Genomic DNA, 19,047 nt, shown 5'->3' with positions numbered 1-19,047 from the left:
GACTCAAACATTTGTGCTTTGCATTTAAAGTTGAAATTTGTCTCCTCTTTACAGGAACTGCAGAAGCTGACGCTGCTGTTGAACATCCCACCTCCTGGAAAACCCCAGTGTCATTCAATCAGCTTGGCTCTGGAAAGTGTGATCGCTGAGTTCGGTTTAAACGATCAGGATTTGAAACAACGGCAAAACGTCCTCACTCTCGTTGAGAAAGTCCTTCAGCCTGTCCTTCCAGGTGTGTAACAGCACAGCGGTACATTCAAAGCTCACTGAATCCTTTATTCAATGCTTTTTCAATACCGCTGTATTCTCGTTTCCCCTGCAGGTTGCCAGTTCAGATTATATGGATCTTCCTGCACCAAGTTTGGCTTCAGAGACTCTGATGTAAACATTGATGTAAAGTTTCCATCCCATGTGAGTAGAAAGTGCTTATCACAAATATTGTCACAGTTTACATTTTAATATATGCTATTTTGGCCTATGAGTTTGATATAAGTAAATGCTTTTATATTTATATTTTTTAGGTTGGCTTGAGAAAGCCAACTGACCTTCTGATTTACTGTAGTTTTGATCAACTGTTTTATGAAAATACAGTCTGAAGGTCTGAACTGAGTTTGGTGGGTGTAGCATGAAAACTCTGGGAGACATGTTAAAATTTAGTCTCAGAAGACGAAAAAGACTATAGACCAATAGACTTTCACTGAAGGGGTCAAAACTTTTGTACAATAAGACTTATAGGCCTGGTTTCACAGACAAGGCTTAGATTAAGCCAGAATTAGGCCATTGTTCAATTAGCACATTTAAGTAGCTTTTGTAAACATGCCTTAGAAAAAAAAACATTACTGTGTGCATCTGAGGCAAATCAATGACACATTTTAAGATATGTAAGTGCAAGTTTTTTTTGGTCAGTTAAAATGTCTCAGACATGCATTTTAGTTTGGGTTCAGGCTTAAGCCTAGTCTGTGAAACCAGGGGATAAAGTAGGGTGACCATATTTTAGTTTTCCAAAAAGAGGACAGTGGGTGCGGGGCGGGGGCTGGGGTGTGGTTGGTGGTTAAAGTAATGCCAAAAGCGCCCAAAGTAGCACAATCTCAAATATCAAAACTCAAAATATGTCATTTCCATACCTAATATACATATTTTACAGTCACTGTTATGCATATTGATAAAACTTTTGTTTATTGCATAAACACAGCTAAAAAGCTTCCTACCAGTGGCCCTTCTTCACAAAACATAATATTTAGCACAGTTTTATCATAGGTAGAATGCAAATGTTTCAATACAAGCATTTCAGTCAAATGTAATTTATGCAACATTTCAAACCTTTAACCAGGGCCAGCCCTGACCAATTTGGTGCCCCAGGCAAGATTTTAGCTGGTGCCCCTTGCATCGCAGCCAATTTCACTACCGTTCATTCACACAGAATAGCTGCATAGCTTTATGATATAAAACAAATTACATATAAATAAGAAGGTTGCACAAAAAATAAATAAATAAACTGACATTAACTCAACTAGCTTTTTAAATTAGAGAACTTTATCGTCCAAAGGCAGCTACAATATTAACATTTAAGTCTTAATTTCTTAATTTCAGACTTTCATAAATTTAGGGTTGCACTGATCTTAACTTTTCATGGCAGAATCCAATACTGATTTTTCATGTATTTTATTTAAGCAAAAGACAAGAAAGAATGAAAATATGAGTAGGAAGAATATGGTTAGTTGCTTCATTATATTTTGATCTAAATTAGACCGTATAATTTCAAAACCTGAAGCAAAAACAGAATGGTTTGACTTTAGCTTTGTGAAATTAGGCTACATAAAACATACCAAACAGCCGATGGGCTGAATGAAAATGCAAATTCACTCTCTGTCAGCAGGTGGCGCTTAAGGAACAGCAGTGATGCATTGGAAACACTAAATGCTAGTGATGGGAAGTTCGGATCATTTTACCGAATCAGATCTTTGAGTCTCGTTCAGCAAAATGAAAGAATCTTTTTTCGAGTCATTTCGTTTATTTTAGCAAAATGTAATTAAAATGATCCCTAACACATCTACTACGTATTTACGCAAACATTGATCACACTACAAACAAGACTATATAATTATATAATGCTAAAAACTATATAATGCTATAAGAAACAGAAAATATTCATTCATTGTTTACCTGGATCTTTAGTCTATGCTAGCTCACCTCACCTCTTATCTGACAAGTCTTTGGGTTTGAGTCGTTCGTTCATCACGTGACAGCCCCATAAGCTTAACCAATGCAGTCTGAGCTGGAAAGAGAATTGATTAGTTCATCTTTCGAGTCGTTTGTTCTTTTGTCACGTGACGTGACAGCAACCTTCCCAATCATTACAAACGTGTGCATAGTTATCATTATTATTATTATTGCATTATACAGAGGCAAGATGAAAGGAAAATACCATCTAAACTGTTTCTTAAGACAGTCAGTTCCCCTCAGAGATACATTCATACTTCACTCATCGTGAACAGTGAGCTTGCTCTGCCTGATAATGTATTTTCTCCTCTTTGCGTCTCTGGCTTCTAATGCCATTTACAGAGAAGAAAAAAAAAACGGTCCGTGCATCTCTGCTCAAATTCAAATATTAAACTGCTTTTATTTTGGTGGTTTGCCAGCAAATATGTAAATGCGCTGCATGTTTCAGAGTGAAGCGCTGCGTGTCATGGGCTGCACTGGAACACATTGAAAACTGCAGCGCATAGTTATTTTTATTTAATTTAATCACAGCCTTTGCGATATGACTATGGCATTAAGCCATAATGCAATATCGATTATATGTCGATATATAGTGCACCCCTAATTATAATAATATTATTTAATAATAATAAAAAAATAAAATAAAACTTAACACATTTGGGCGCCACTTAAACATTTGCCTATTTCGCCTATGCGACGGGCTGGCCCTGACTTTACCCCACGGGGGGAAATCAAGCCAGGGCAACAGTTTAAAAGTAGCCCAATTCCATCGAGGAAAAAAAAAAGCAGACTTGACAACCCTGCATCCAACACGAGCTGCAGGAGTCAAACTGATCATGGGTTGAGAGGAGAGATGCTGACAGACCATGCTGGAGGATTTGCTGCTAAACAGATCCTGAGCTCATTGACAAATATCTGATCTTCTTTTACACAGAGCGCACGTGATCGCGAAAGTGAACAGTGAGCGGCGAGCGCTCATCCAAAAGTGATTATATTCTCCGCATAGCGCCCCCTGATGCGTGAAAATTATATGCAATATTAGAATGTTTGTGGGAGTGGGTGGGACTGGACACAGTCCTCGCATGGCTCTAATTCAAAAATACACACTAATACCATTGTAGAAAGCAAAAGCCGAATCCCGGACATTTTGGCTGATTTAGAAATCCCGGCCGGACGCATTTTTTAAGGTCCAAAAAGAGGACATATCTGGGAAAAAGAGGGGCTAGCAAAGCTTAAAGGGGTCATATGATGTTGTTAAAAATAACATTATTTTGTGTATTTGGTGGTATGAAATGTGTTGAAAACACATTATTTTCCACATACTGTACATTATTGTTTCTCCTCTATGCCCCACCTTTCTGAAACTCATCGATTTTTACAAAGCTCATCATTCTGAAAAGCGAGGTGTGCTCTGATTGGCTGGCTATCCAGTGCATTGTGATTGGCCAAATACCTCAAGCGTGTGACGGAAATGTTACACCTCTTACCATACTATGATGCCATCTCCCGGAGCGATGAGACAAAAACATTAAAACCCATTATAAACGAGGGATTTGTTGCATCCAGTGGGGACATAATTACTGATTATAATGACTTATACTGTCTTTTTACGCATTGCATTGCATCGCGCCGCGTAAACATAAAATCATGTCTGCATTTGTGATCGGAGAAATGACAAACAACAAGCGCTACTCTACACTGCTCAAAGCTCACATTTGAATCGTCAGTGGCAAATCCTTTAAATATGAAAACGTACTTACAGACTGAGAGTCAGAACAGCCGGCATTGTAGTCTACTCTCCCAGGATCAGGAAACAGTCCTCCATAAAATGCGCTCGACGCATCTGAATATTTGGGTTGAACTGTTCTGGAACAGTGTTGTAAATACAACTTAACCACTGATTTCAAGTCGTGTCCTCTTTTGGAAGGCCAAACAAAGTATTTTCGCTTTCGCAATGAAACACACGGCGTCTTCACAACATGGCAGTGGCAGCAACAATAAGGTTATGCCTTCTTTCTTTGCGTGAACATTAGGGCGGGGGACATATGGGAAAATTTAGTCGCACAGGCAGAAAAAATGGTCGCAGTCTGGAGCCCTACATTAGCAAGATGTTAAACACACTATACATGTTAACTACCTGTTAATCATGTTAGAAACATGTTAGCAGCATGCTAATCATGCTAGCAAAATGCAAATCATGCTAGAAAGGTGCTAGTTGTTATGAACATGCTAGCAACATGTTAACAGTAATTAATCACATTAGAATTATGTAAGCAACATGCAAATCATGCTAACACATGCTAGCAACATGTTAATCATGCTAGAAACATGCTATCAACATGCTAAAAACATGATAACAAAATGTTAAATCAAGTTAGCAATGTGCTAGCAACATCTATCTAATCCAGGGGTACTGGAGGGCCGGTGTCCTGCAGAGTTTAGCTCCAACTTGATCTATGCCTCACGGAAGGTGAGATATAATATTGGCTCAAACCTGTGATAAACTGCTAATTATCACTGACGTTTAGGCAAATTATCTCAGTTTGCTGTGATTACAGTTTGACTGCAAACACATAAACCATGGCATATGTGTTTGAGAGCCCAATTAGATTCCTTTCACAAACCCCAAATCGTCTGCACTTTTTTGAGAGTTATTTGATTACATGTTTTACAAAGATGCACAATTTTGAAGTTTGTTCAATAAGTGTTTTCCAATTAAGAAAAAAACATTTCTCATCAGTTCCAGCATCCTGATGTTCTGCTTGTGGCTCAAGAGCATCTCTCTAAAAGTGGTAAGTTAAAAAGTGAAAAGCAGTGAAAGAAATGGACAATTGTAAAGTGAAAAAAGCATAGACTGCAGAAATGCATTAGTAAGGAACAGTGTTTAAATTGGCTATGGTGAAAAAAGAGCAGGGTATGGAGCTACACACTGATACTTTTTTTTTGCTATAGCTGATAAGCAGTATTATTGTAATTTCATAAATGTATCCTGTTTAGCATACTTTTTAAGCATTCAGAATAAAGCACCATCAATATAGAATACAATTTTTATTATCGGTTTCATTTTTGCAGCTCTTTTTGTCAGCGTCGAGGGTGACTTCTATAGGAGGATGCCTGTAGTTGTGTGCAAAGAGAAAACTAGGTCTGTGTTTCCTTGCTTATTATTCTTTTACAAAGTTTATATATGAAGTTACCTGCTTTTAAATGTGTGTATAATTTACCTTGTAAATGTTTGGGGTCAGTAAGATATTTTTATATTTTGTTAACTTTTACTCAGCAAGGATGCGTTAAATTGATCAAAACTGTGAATAAAGACATTTAGAATGTTACAAAAGATTTCTATTTTAAAGCTGCAGTCCGTACCTTTTTTATGTTCAAAATGTACAAAATTAATATAATAAGCGAGTACATCATGGCTTTATTATTTTTTGGCTTATCCTGAATCACTACATTACACCTATAATAAGTGTTTGTAGCCCAGTACCTGCGTGAATCGTCATAGACATAAACAGAGAGAAGTAGCTCTGGCTAGTGGCTACAATGTTCTTCCGCAAGACGCACACAGTTCTGTTTATTAACCGCTAGAGCGCCAAAAGTTATGGACTGCAGCTTTAAATAAATTTCATGAATTCATCAAAGAATCCTGAAAAAAAATGTATCATGGATTCTACAAAAATATGAATCAGCACAAGTGATTTCAACATGGATAATAACATCACAGGAATAAAATGCATTATTAAATGTATTTAAACTATTTTAAATTGTAATAGTATTTCACAATATTACTGTTTTTACTGTATTTTTAAAGTCCGCATGAAATCAAAATTGACTTTCTTTACTTTACTAGTGCACATTGCTAGTCTTGATGTAAACAATTAATCTGTGCAAGTTAATCCGCTGAAAAAAAATTTTTTTCTTCGTAATCTTTAATCAAAATCTGAACATTTACTTCCGCTCTGGAATGGCATTCCTTTTCTGATGACGTCAGTTTGACGGCTTGGGCAGAATATCCTTAAACACACCCCTCCAACCGTTAGATTGCTATGAGAGAGACAGAGAGGAGGAGCGCAAGCATAAAACCATGCCCTCTATTCAATATTCCGTTTCAGCTGGAAATACGTCACTACACTGAAATAAAGTCGGCAGCAACTTCCGGTTCACGCGGACTTTAAGTATGAAGTTTTAAGTAATGCAGCCTTGGTGAGCAGAACAAACTTCTTTCAAAAACATTAAAACATCTTACTCATCCCAAACTTTTTGACTGTAGTGAAAAATTGTATGTGGTTTTATTTATTTACTGTTTTTTGTATCTATTAAGTGGTCTGATCTGCAAAGTCAGTGCAGGCAATGAAAGCGCATGCTTGACAACAGCATATTTGGCTGAGCTGGCGAATCTAGAACCACAACTTGCTCCGCTGGTCGTATGCTTTAGATACTGGGCTAAGGTGAGACTGACATGTACACTTCCATTATTTTCAGTAGATAGTTTTTTAGGTAAAAAAAAGTAGTAGTCTCTCTATAGGGTTTCTTTATGCTTATTAACATTCATGATATGTGATGTTTTTTGTGTGTGTGAATTAGGTTTGTTGTGTGGACCAGATGGAAGAAGGTGGACTTCCATCCTACTGCTTTGCTCTCATGGTCATCAGCTTCCTGCAGCGATGCAAAGAACCCATCTTACCTTCATACCTAGAATCTGTGGTGTGTGTTTCAACATTAATACATCAACTGATAAAAGTTTATAGGACCAGAGCCTGATTATCGCATCCTGAACCCTTATGAAGAGGTAAAATGAGACCATGTGCAGTCAGCCGGTCATTATTGCAAAATAAAACCCAACACGGTGATCAGGACCCAAATGCAAGTATTTCAGAGAGCTATGTAATAAACAACAGTATAGCATTTACTTCCATGAAGAGTTCACCCATGAGAGACAAAACTTCAAAGGATATTTCACTCAAAATTGAAAATTCGTGGTTCATTTAACCGCCCTCAAACCATCCAGAAAGTAGGTGACTTTTTTTTGTCCGGTAGAACAGTAAAGAAGATTTTTAGCTGAAACCGTGGTCCTTATTTATTCATAAAATGCAAATCAGCGACTGCCCGTTTTTTTGAGAATTAAAAAAAAAGCACATCAAGGAACACAAAATTAATACCTGTGGCTCCTGACGGTATATGCAGGTCTGATGAAGCGAAATGATCAGTCTGTGCAAGATACTAAATATTATTTACAACATTATTACCTGTAATCCAGAGCCTCAGGCACACGGTCCAGAGTGATGTCCGGTTCGTGAACGAATCATTCTTTTGAAATGGTTCTTTTTGGTGAACTAGTTGAACCAGTTCACCAAATCTGGCTGAACTGTCTGAAACAGTTTATGGTTTGAACAACACAGATCTACAAGTTACTCAATCAAAACTCACTTTCGGACGCCTCAAAATCAGTCTGACTCGAAATGAGCCAAAACACCAGCGTATCTGTTTCTATGATGAATGAACTCATTCAGCGCTCCAGTTCCTCCAACAGTCACTGAACTGAGAAAACAGTTCGACTCGGACCGAAGACCGATATGCGCATGCGTGAATTAAAGTTTATATGGTTTCATTGCTTATGTGAAAAGGTGAGTTTAAGAATTTTATTCACTTTATATGCTTTAGACTGGTGCTTTTAAGAATATATTTGCGTATACATTGTCATTGCGTGATGAAGGCAAGGCAAGTTTATTTATATAGCACATTTCATACACAATGGTAATTCAAAGTGCTTTACATAAAAGAAATGAAAAAAATAATAATCACAACAATAAAACAAGGAATTTAGAATTTTGAAAATGATTTAAAAATTGATTTAAGAGGTTTAAAATGAATTTAAAACAGTTAAGAATAGAAAATGGTTATACATAAAATATAGTGCAATCAATTCGGACATTGCACTGTGCTAATTCAGTAAATGCACAGCTAAACAGATGAGTTTTGAGTCTGCATTTAAATGTGACTAATGTTTTAGCACATCTGATCTCTTCTGGAAGCTGATTCCAACTGCAGGCGGCATAATAACTAAAAGCGTACTCCCCTTGTTTTGTGTGAACCCTTGGTATTTTTCACTACTCGATCCTAATGATCTGAGTGGTCTGTTAGGTTTATAATCAGTGAACATACCTGCTATGTATTTAGGTCCTAGGCCGTTGAGTGATATATAAACGAGTAAAAGTACTTTAAAATCAATATATAACTAAATATATTATTGATGTTCTCAGAAAAGAAGGAAGCAAACTCATTGCATTTCACTGGCAATCTTACTGGGGGGGGGTTGTAAGTCTCTCAACAGTAGCGAAAAGAGTGCAAGTGATGTTTAAGTTACTGTTTATAAGGTTTGAGAAGAATGACTGTCTAGCTTTGCCTAGTTCCACATTGAAAGCACGAAGGCTGTCTTTATAGATGCTATAGTGAATTTCAAGTTTCGTCTTCCGCCACATTCGCTCAGCTTTTCTGTATTGTCTTTTCATACTCTGAACTGCTGTTGATTTTCTCCAAGCTGATTAAGTAAATTAACTGGTGAACTGAACCATTTCATTGAAACAAACTGTCGGAAAGAACCAGTTTCTGAAAAAGAATCGGATTTCCTGGTTTACCTGAGGTTCTGAATTACAGTTAATAATGTTGTAAATAATGTTCAGATTCTTGCACAGACAAATTGTTTCGCTTCATAAGGCCTCAATATTTCATCAAAGCCATGGGTATTAATTTTGTGTTCTCTGATATGATATTTTTATATTCAAAAACCCGTAGCCATTGACTTTTATGAATCAACAAGGACCACTGTTTCAGCTAAAAATCTTTTTTACTGTTCTACTCAAGAAAAAAAAATGTCAACTGCGTCTTGGATGGCCTGAGAGTGAGTAAATTAACAACAAATCTTAATTTTTGGGTGAAGTATCACTTTAAATTAGACTACTTAGAAACGTAATAGAAAACTTATCCCCAACGTCTATTGTGCAAACTCCTGTAAGAACTGGTTTTCGTTGTGAGGGAGTTTAATTTACGTTTGATCTTTGAAACAGCCTACAGTAATATGCAGAGACTGATATTGTGTTCTGTTTTAGGGTTTGCCCATGAGTAAACTGAAGAGTTTCTCCTTAATTGGAGTTGAGAAAGGACATGTGCTTTGGGTCTATGATCAAACCTCAAATGATTCCTCCCAAGATAAAGACAAAGCTGTCAAGAAGGGAAAGGTGAGTACCTTCCCACTTATTCCTGATCTGTATATCACAGGCTTTAATTTGAAGACAACTTTGATGCCAAAAGAAAGTCAACAAAATTAATGCAATATTTTTACCTATTGGTTCGTAGTCCTGATTGTATTCTTATTTTAAATAGTGTCCACTGGTTTTCAAAGGCCGTAGCCCTCCTGTACTGCTAGGGAAGCTTTGGGTCGAGTTACTACGATATTATTCACTGGAATTTCAAATACCTGAGAAAGTCATTAGCGTGCGCACAAACAGTGACCTGTTGCGTGATCTGAAAGACTGGCCCAAAAAGAGGATTGCAATAGAAGGTATGCATGACATCATGTGATATTTTTTTTATACACTTCCTAGATATGAAACGCATCAATATTCATCCTTGTTTTCTTTTCAGATCCTTTCGCCATCCAGAGGAACGTGGCTCGGACGTTGAATAGTCAGATGATGTTTGACTATATGTTGCATTGCCTCAAAACAACTTACAAGTATTTTGCTTCTCCTTCAAAAAGCACAGCAGGGAAAGTCAGGTCAAACAGTCAAACTGACAAATCTGTGAATGCTGTGAATCACATTGATTCAGTGAAGAGAAGCACAAAAGTGCCAGCTGAGAATTTGGAAAGATCTCATGCGAGATCCAGTCCGCATAGTGCAGAAGAGCTGGAGGACTCGGACTGCATGATTGAGCTGGAGCAGGACGAGGAGGAAGAAGCTGACTCTGACATGGAGACTGAGGTGTGTGATCGGTGTGAATGGATTGATCGTTATTATTTGGTTTTCTGGTGGTCTTAACTAAAACCTAGGGGTGTGCCGGTACGAGTATCGGTACCGAACAGTTTACGGGGCAAATTTCAAATGGAAGTGATCATCCCTATCCCCTTGGAGTGGGGACTTTTGAGTGAGCAGGGCACGTGCGTGCTATTATGTAGTCGTTTGGAATGCGCTTGGCAAAGGGAGCGATGTAATTTCCTCATTATCTTCAGCTGGCATGTTCCCGTGACAACTGACAACGCAGCAAAAAAAAAAGTTTTATATATATTAGTTTTTATATATTATAAAGCATATTTTAAAAACTTTTTAAAATATAAAATGTATATATTTTTTTATGCGGGTGTCCATCAGCGAATCTGCTGACGGACACCGTGCTGCGTTGTCATGGGAACACGCCAGCTGAAGATAATGAGGAAATGATGTCGCTCCCTTTGCCAAGTGCATTCCAGATGACTACATAGGCTGTTTTCCACTCCACTGTTAGACATGCACCCACGGACTTCCCTAAGCACTTCCCCTCGGGGGAATCTCCGCTGCCATTTTTAAGTGCGTTCCACTTCGTGAAGTGGACGAGGGAAGTTTATATGGACAGACCCTCGACCCCTCGATTTTGACAGAGGGAGCGTGTCTGCTTCATATGCACACTTCAGGCCGCTCCATAGACCACAATGCAACACGATTGCGACGTCATCACTGATCGCATTTAATTTATCCCCACCCCAAACAACTCTGCAATGCTGCACCAAACAAATTCATAAGGGAAAAAATGTAAACAATAAACCAACCCCATAGCTGATTCTAAGTGATCAAGGGCTTAGGACGTTCCAGTTCAGCCCATTCCAAGGGTTCTGCCAGAAGTGGGCACTCATGCAACGTAATCAATGACGTACATCCGAGTAAACGAGACGGAGGGAAGTTTGCGAGTGAAGGGCATAAAAAAATGGACTGGAACGCAGCCATAATGGCACGCATGTGCCCTGCTCACTCCAAAGTCCCCACTCCAAGGGGATAGGGATGATCACTTCCATTTGGAATTTGCCCGTGAACTGTTCGGTACTGATACTCGTACCGGCACGCCCCTACTAAAACCATTAAAAGTCATTTTTGTTCATTAAAAATAAAATAAAATATAAATACTAGATGAAAAATTAAAAAACCTTGCCTTGGCAACTAACTGAAATACAACTGAAGTACCTAAATTACTTAAAAAAAAATAATAATAATAAAATAAAAAGACAGCAAAACTACTAAAGACTAAAATTAAAATGATTTGGTTTTCTGAAGGTTTTAACTAAAACCATTAAAAATAATTTTTGTTCATTGAAATAAAGCTGAAATAACAAAATATAATTTTTAGATGAAAAACTTTAAACTTAACAACAAATTGAAATAAAATGAACAAATTTACTAAAATCGAAATGAAAAAATAAATATATTAAAAATAAATATATTTAAAAACACAGAACTAATAAAAAGATAAAAACACATAGCAAAACTACTAAAACCTTTTTTTTCATCATACGGTTAAATTTAGCAACATTTGGGATTAACAAACTATGTCTGTTCAAATTCATTACAGTAAAATTCAGCATTGTTTTTTTAGTTAAGTTTATGTATTTTAATAAATAAAATAGTTAAACTTAAAATCTTGCCTTGCCAACTAACTGAAATAAAACTTAAGTACTAACATGTCTAAAACTAAAATAAAAATAACGCTAAATAGAAATATTAACCAATAAATAAATAAATCTCAAAAGCACATAGCAAGATTACCAAAGCTTAAAATAAAAATTAATTACCCATTTTCCAGTATGTTTAGACCTGGGAAATTGATTCTTCATGATCTGTTCAAGCTGCTCAAGTGCTAATTTTTTAAGCAACTTGGATGTTTTCCAGTTAAAATAAGACACATATAATGATTAGTACTTTGGAGTGTTGTTTCAGCTATATGGTTTTGTAAAATAGTGGAGAAACATTAGTTAGCTTTTGCATTAGTTAAAAATAACAAATGATAATTTATAGGATGAAGATGATGACATAAGTGCGTTCCACTTCGTGAAGTGGACGAGGGAAGTTTATATGGACAGACCCTCGACCCCTCGATTTTGACAGAGGGAGCGTGTCTGCTTCATATGCACACTTCAGGCCGCTCCATAGACCACAATGCAACACGATTGCGACGTCATCACTGATCGCATTTAATTTATCCCCACCCCAAACAACTCTGCAATGCTGCACCAAACAAATTCATAAGGGAAAAAATGTAAACAATAAACCAACCCCATAGCTGATTCTAAGTGATCAAGGGCTTAGGACGTTCCAGTTCAGCCCATTCCAAGGGTTCTGCCAGAAGTGGGCACTCATGCAACGTAATCAATGACGTACATCCGAGTAAACGAGACGGAGGGAAGTTTGCGAGTGAAGGGCATAAAAAAATGGACTGGAACGCAGCCATAATGGCAGGCATGTGCCCTGCTCACTCCAAAGTCCCCACTCCAAGGGGATAGGGATGATCACTTCCATTTGGAATTTGCCCGTGAACTGTTCGGTACTGATACTCGTACCGGCACGCCCCTACTAAAACCATTAAAAGTCATTTTTGTTCATTAAAAATAAAATAAAATATAAATACTAGATGAAAAATTAAAAAACCTTGCCTTGGCAACTAACTGAAATACAACTGAAGTACCTAAATTACTTAAAAAAAAATAATAATAATAAAATAAAAAGACAGCAAAACTACTAAAGACTAAAATTAAAATGATTTGGTTTTCTGAAGGTTTTAACTAAAACCATTAAAAATAATTTTTGTTCATTGAAATAAAGCTGAAATAACAAAATATAATTTTTAGATGAAAAACTTTAAACTTAACAACAAATTGAAATAAAATGAACAAATTTACTAAAATCGAAATGAAAAAATAAATATATTAAAAATAAATATATTTAAAAACACAGAACTAATAAAAAGATAAAAACACATAGCAAAACTACTAAAACCTTTTTTTTCATCATACGGTTAAATTTAGCAACATTTGGGATTAACAAACTATGTCTGTTCAAATTCATTACAGTAAAATTCAGCATTGTTTTTTTAGTTAAGTTTATGTATTTTAATAAATAAAATAGTTAAACTTAAAATCTTGCCTTGCCAACTAACTGAAATAAAACTTAAGTACTAACATGTCTAAAACTAAAATAAAAATAACGCTAAATAGAAATATTAACCAATAAATAAATAAATCTCAAAAGCACATAGCAAGATTACCAAAGCTTAAAATAAAAATTAATTACCCATTTTCCAGTATGTTTAGACCTGGGAAATTGATTCTTCATGATCTGTTCAAGCTGCTCAAGTGCTAATTTTTTAAGCAACTTGGATGTTTTCCAGTTAAAATAAGACACATATAATGATTAGTACTTTGGAGTGTTGTTTCAGCTATATGGTTTTGTAAAATAGTGGAGAAACATTAGTTAGCTTTTGCATTAGTTAAAAATAACAAATGATAATTTATAGGATGAAGATGATGACATAGAGCTCAATGGATCTGGATGTGATCATTCTGGCGAAGAGATCTTCCCGTTTGAGCGGGAAATGAGTGATGTAGGGTCTGATGTGGCTGATCCAGAGGAAGCAGCGTCTATCCCAGCCAAACCCAAAGCTGAGTTGACCAAATCTGAATCTCCTGTAGGAGCTCAGGCAGGCCCTGAAGGATTTCAGTATGTCTTCAGCAAGCGCTTTTTCAGTAATGGCAAGGTAAACATTCATCTTTTCTTACATGCGTAGCTACTGAGTGTCAGTTTGAATGTCTATGTGAATCCATCAAATCACATAATTAGGGGTGTGCGATATTTATCATGTGCGATAATATCACAATTGTTGTTTTAATCAGTGTTGGGGAGTAACTAGTTACATGTAACGGCGTTACGCAATTTAATTACCAAATAAATGTAACTGTAATCAGTTACAGTTACTAAGAAAAAATGTTACTTATGAAAATGTTAATGATTACAAAGGGGGTTACATTTGAATATTTACATGTGTCCACATTCAGATTTAATTGATTTCTTTCCCAAATTGACTACTCTAAAATATGAGACATACGGCTGCAATGGTTAAAACACGGAGTGGTTCGTAGAATCCAGTCATAAAAACGGAACTCCAATAACGCGGAATGTCAAGGAATATGCCACATTTTGGATGAATAAATCCAAAGTAGGTCAGTACACTTGAAAATGGTTTTGATCAGAGTAATCAATGCGAGAGATTTGAGAACGGATTGGACTGTGGAAGCGCACAGGTGGAGCAGAGAAGCAAAACTACTGTTCAGGATTTCAAGTGCAGGTCAGATTAATCTGTAAATATGCTATTGTAGTTCTGTCTTTAAGCAATAGCAGCCCATTGCTAAATAGTAATCACTCAATATACAGATACTAGCCTAAAGGACATCATTATTAGGCTATATTGTAAAGTTACAGTAGTAATTTAGCAGACAAATAATCATATAGTTTTATAATAGGTTTAGGGGGAGATAGGGCAGACAACTAACGATAATTTTACTATAAATCCAAAGACAATGGTTAGCCTATTGTTAAACCATGGTAACCACAGATTAATCATGGTTTTTGTTACACTATCCATAGTTTAACAATGGAATGTGTAGTAAAAATAAATACAAATGGTAATCAATTTGCCAAAAAAAAACATGGTTACTGTACTTTTACTATAATAAAATTATGGTTAATTTTTGTAAAGGAAAAAATTACTCCTTTTCAGTATTAGGATTTTTCTATAAAGATATTGTAATGATGTAGCCTAGTTATTATTGTACTAATTTTGACATGTAAGCAATTTAGAAAGAATAGTTTTGTTAAATCTTGAGTAGGCTATTAAAGTCATGTGATAGACATAGAGATATCAGGGCAAAATAAAGAGACTGAAAATTCAAATGGAAGTGAATGTGGAGTACAGGAGATAACTTTTAATTAATTTGGTATGTGCCCAGCCTAAGGATTTTTTTTGTGATGGCCATACAAAAAATAGGGTTGTCCTAGTTTTAGAATTTGTTTGGGTGTATGGGATGGCCTGGCCTTTTCCCAGTCCGCCCCTCGTGGAAATTAATTTAATTTTCATTTACACATACTGAAGCATGCGTGTGTATCACTCGCTGTGTTTTCAGCCTCTGCCACCTCAATATATGTGTGTGTACATGAACATGTAAATATAATCTCTAGAACTGCATGAGCATTTTACAATTTCTTTTGAGAAAACTGTCGTCATATCATATACAAACAGATACCAATGTTTCAAAAAGACACCAATATTTCAGGAGTTTAGTACAAAGAATAGGACACATGCTTATTAGATAACCATACTTGAGTTGATATGTTTTTTTTGTGTTTTTTTTCCCAAAGCATTGTTAGATGCAGTGTTTCCTGTAGTTATGCGAAGATTTAGTTTAGTTTCAAAAACAGTATTAGTAAACTATTTCTTATGATTTTAAATCTGCATTGAACTTCAGATCAATCTCAAAGTAAAAGGCGGTACTAAAGTCTGATTTTGTGGTGGATGTTCAATTATTATCATCTTAATTCAAGTGATGAAGGATTTTGAAGTCTGACAGTAATCAGTGTTGAGCACAGGTTAACCCTAACTTTTGAAAACATTCATTAGAAATGTAGAAAAGTAATCCGTTACATTACTTTAATAAAGTAATTAAAAAAGTTACACTACCATTACATTAGGGTAACTTGTAATCTGTAACCTATTAAATTTTTAAAGTAACCTTCCCAACACTGGTTTTAAGGATGTGTGAGCTGACATAGAGTGTCACTCAATTTGCAAAAAAAAATTAAAATAATCAAAACAAAAATAGTTACAAACAAAGCTGGAGCAGAACATTTGTGTGTCTCATGGCAACACTGTAGTGTTTCATTCCTGAATGAATCTGATTTTGGGGCGACACATCTCCACTTCCTTCCACTAAAAAAGTGAGGCTAAAACATCCCAGTATGGACACTGTCATCTTGCGAAAATGACGTCATTTGGAGCCCAACTCTGCGCAGTAGTGATTCATTTGGAGCCCGACTCTGCACAGTAGTGATTCATTTGGAGCCCGACTCTGTGCAGTAGTGATTCATTTGGAGCCCGACTCTGCGCAGTAGTGATTCATTTGGAGCCCGACTCTGCGCAGTAGTGATTAATTTGGAGCCCGACTCTGCGCAAGTAGTGATTCATTGGAGCCCGACTCTGCGCAGTAGTGATTCATTGGAGCCCGACTCTGCGCAGTAGTGATTCATTTGGAGCCCAAGTCTGCGTAGTAGTGATCGTGAGGTGGATCTGCGGTATCAAAGTCCCGCCCAAACTCCCACAGACCCAAACGCAAGCTCACAATCATGACACCACACTAGGGGTGTGCGATATTGACAAAAAATTATATCTCAATATTTTCTGGGATTTTATCGATAACGATAATTAGACAATATTTTGCTGAGTGTGTTATTGTGCTGGCCGAGGACAGCTGACTCCTAAAGTTTTTGATATTCTTCATATTCTGTGTGGTGGTCAGTTCACACTGATAGAAATGCATCTTTTCCAATAAGGAATTATTGAAATAATTGATTATTACATTTTATGGACATTTTTACCTTTATAAAGCCATTTTTTTCTAAAAGTGTCCATTAGTCAGATTCTTACATTTAATCAGTGTATTATGAAATCGGTATCAACTAAATGAATCTTTGCAATGCAGAGAAAACACAGAAGCTGCATCTTAAGTGGCATTTGGATGTCTTTACACACTGTTTAATGCAAAACATGAATGATATATTAAACAAATGATATATTAAACAAAACGTTGAATACGGATATTTGGAACTATTTAAATAATAAAAAAGATACTTTAAATGTGAAATTAAAACCGCCAGTAGGTGGCAGCAAGTCACTGTTAATAAGTGAGTCATTGCGATTGAACCGAATCATTCATTCAGGAACAAAACACCGTCATGTTGCTTGGAGACGCAAAACCAGGAAATATGCTGCCTAAAACGTAAGTCTCTTAATTAAATTCTTGTTTATTGAACTTGTAAAAAATCAATATCACATGTAATGGTAGTATTTGGAGGAAAAAAAATGCACTCTTCGTGTGAAATTTATGAACTATATGAAGTGGTATAAATATATACATTTTCTGCCTCCATGTCTTGAATTTGTGATAATTCTAAATGTATTTTATTAGACTGAATCATGCAGTGAAGGAACACTCTAAATGCGCACGCGCACTAGTCTAGACTTCACGTAATGTATGTGTGCACTCTTTAGGGGTGTTTTGAATGGTTCTTGCAAAATACTCGATAATGTCAAATCGTACATTGTTAAAACAACAATTACGATATTATCGCAGACGATATGTCGCACACCCCTACACCACACCATTTTTATATCGTCAAATAACTAGCTAAAACAAAACTTATTAGAAATGAACACTTGAACATACATCAACGTTATAAGATTTACCTAAAATGATGCAAACTATCTTTGGGAAAAAGAGATTTAAGTTTGACTCACATCCCATTCATTTACATGACCGGGTTTATAACCTATACTGCAGCCAGCCACCAGGGGGTGACCAAAATGTTTTGGCTTCACTTTTCAGGACGTGTGTGGCACACTTGTAGAGAACATACTCTTTTTGCAGTTGCAAAGTAATTACTTATTCAGATAAGTACCTACTCAAGAGAGTATGCAATTTTGGACGCATCCTGTTGATCCAGTTAATTTCTAAATGAATCAGCCATTTTGAATGAATCATTTGATTGAGTGAATCACTCATTAAGACAGTACTTGCCGCCACCTACTGGCAGTTTTAGTGTCATAATCATTTATACATTGGCAGGCCTAAACCAGCCAAAGTGCCAGCACAAAATAAGTCAGCAAAATATCATTTAATTATCGTTATCAACCGTTATCGTTATCAAATATCGCACACCCCTACCTCTAATTAGTAAGAAAAAAAAAAGGTCATTAAAGAGCAGGTCATACGTTTTTTTTTTTTAAGTGTCCTAATATTGTGTTGGAGTCCCCTACAACAGGTTTAAATGCATCTAAGGTCAGAAAACACTGTAATTTTCCCAGAATATACATTTATACATAGTCATTTGTCCATGATTTCGAAACGGTTCGTTCGATTCAGTTCTGAGTGAAATGTCTGTAAACCCCTCCCTTCCATAAGCCTAGTCTGCTCTGATTGGTCAGCTGGCCAAGCCTGTTGTGATTGGCACAAAGAGGAGTGCTTGAGCAAGTTAGCGAGAGCTACCATCCATGTTGCCAAGTCCGCGGTTGTTTTTGATGTCACGGGTTGTAGCGATCCCAATAACGTCATATTTAGGCACTAGAATGCAAATTTACCAGGGGAACCCCGACTGAAAGTGTGTATTTTACACCCCAGAACACGATTTTTAAAGGGGGACCACCCTCGAAACACGATTGGGCTAGTTTTGTGTAGCAATTGGGAGGGTTTTGTTGTGACAACCTGGCAAGACTAGCATGCACCTTTACGTAAAACAATAGTATAGTGCTCCAATCAGTTCTTAAAATAATGACATAAAAACATTTTGTTTAACACTTATGCAAGTGAATCGTGCCCACAGCTAAAGTTTAGCTGTTAAACTGTAAACACTATCAAAACAATAATGGTGGATACATTAGCCGAGTGCTAACGGGACTGATGAAACAATACAGTTTGAAAACCAAAATATGTCTACTGTAATGTCTGAAGAATGACAGACAAAAGACACTCTGTGTCTTAACCTTTAA

General features: G+C 36.4%; 1 protein-coding gene across 1 annotated transcript in view; it reads left to right on the top strand.

Moving 5' to 3' along the window:
• Window positions 1-19,047, top strand: part of tut7 (terminal uridylyl transferase 7) — a 43,818-nt gene that overhangs the window by 4,147 nt on the left and 20,624 nt on the right. Inside the window, exons 5-15 of the mRNA XM_016229236.1 lie at window positions 55-232; window positions 323-411; window positions 4,961-5,012; window positions 5,293-5,362; window positions 6,539-6,665; window positions 6,802-6,921; window positions 9,324-9,452; window positions 9,598-9,775; window positions 9,859-10,197; window positions 10,793-10,797; window positions 13,750-13,989. Coding sequence (XP_016084722.1) covers window positions 55-232; window positions 323-411; window positions 4,961-5,012; window positions 5,293-5,362; window positions 6,539-6,665; window positions 6,802-6,921; window positions 9,324-9,452; window positions 9,598-9,775; window positions 9,859-10,197; window positions 10,793-10,797; window positions 13,750-13,989 — 1,527 coding nt within the window. The remainder of the gene's footprint in view (window positions 1-54; window positions 233-322; window positions 412-4,960; window positions 5,013-5,292; window positions 5,363-6,538; window positions 6,666-6,801; window positions 6,922-9,323; window positions 9,453-9,597; window positions 9,776-9,858; window positions 10,198-10,792; window positions 10,798-13,749; window positions 13,990-19,047) is intronic.

The sequence above is a fragment of the Sinocyclocheilus grahami genome, unplaced genomic scaffold (genome assembly GCF_001515645.1).
Source record: "Sinocyclocheilus grahami isolate Dianchi unplaced genomic scaffold, SAMN03320097.WGS_v1.1 scaffold349.1, whole genome shotgun sequence".
NCBI lineage: Eukaryota > Metazoa > Chordata > Actinopteri > Cypriniformes > Cyprinidae > Sinocyclocheilus > Sinocyclocheilus grahami.
The sequence above is the reverse complement of the archived record's forward strand: the minus strand, read 5'-3'. Positions and strand labels throughout refer to the sequence as shown.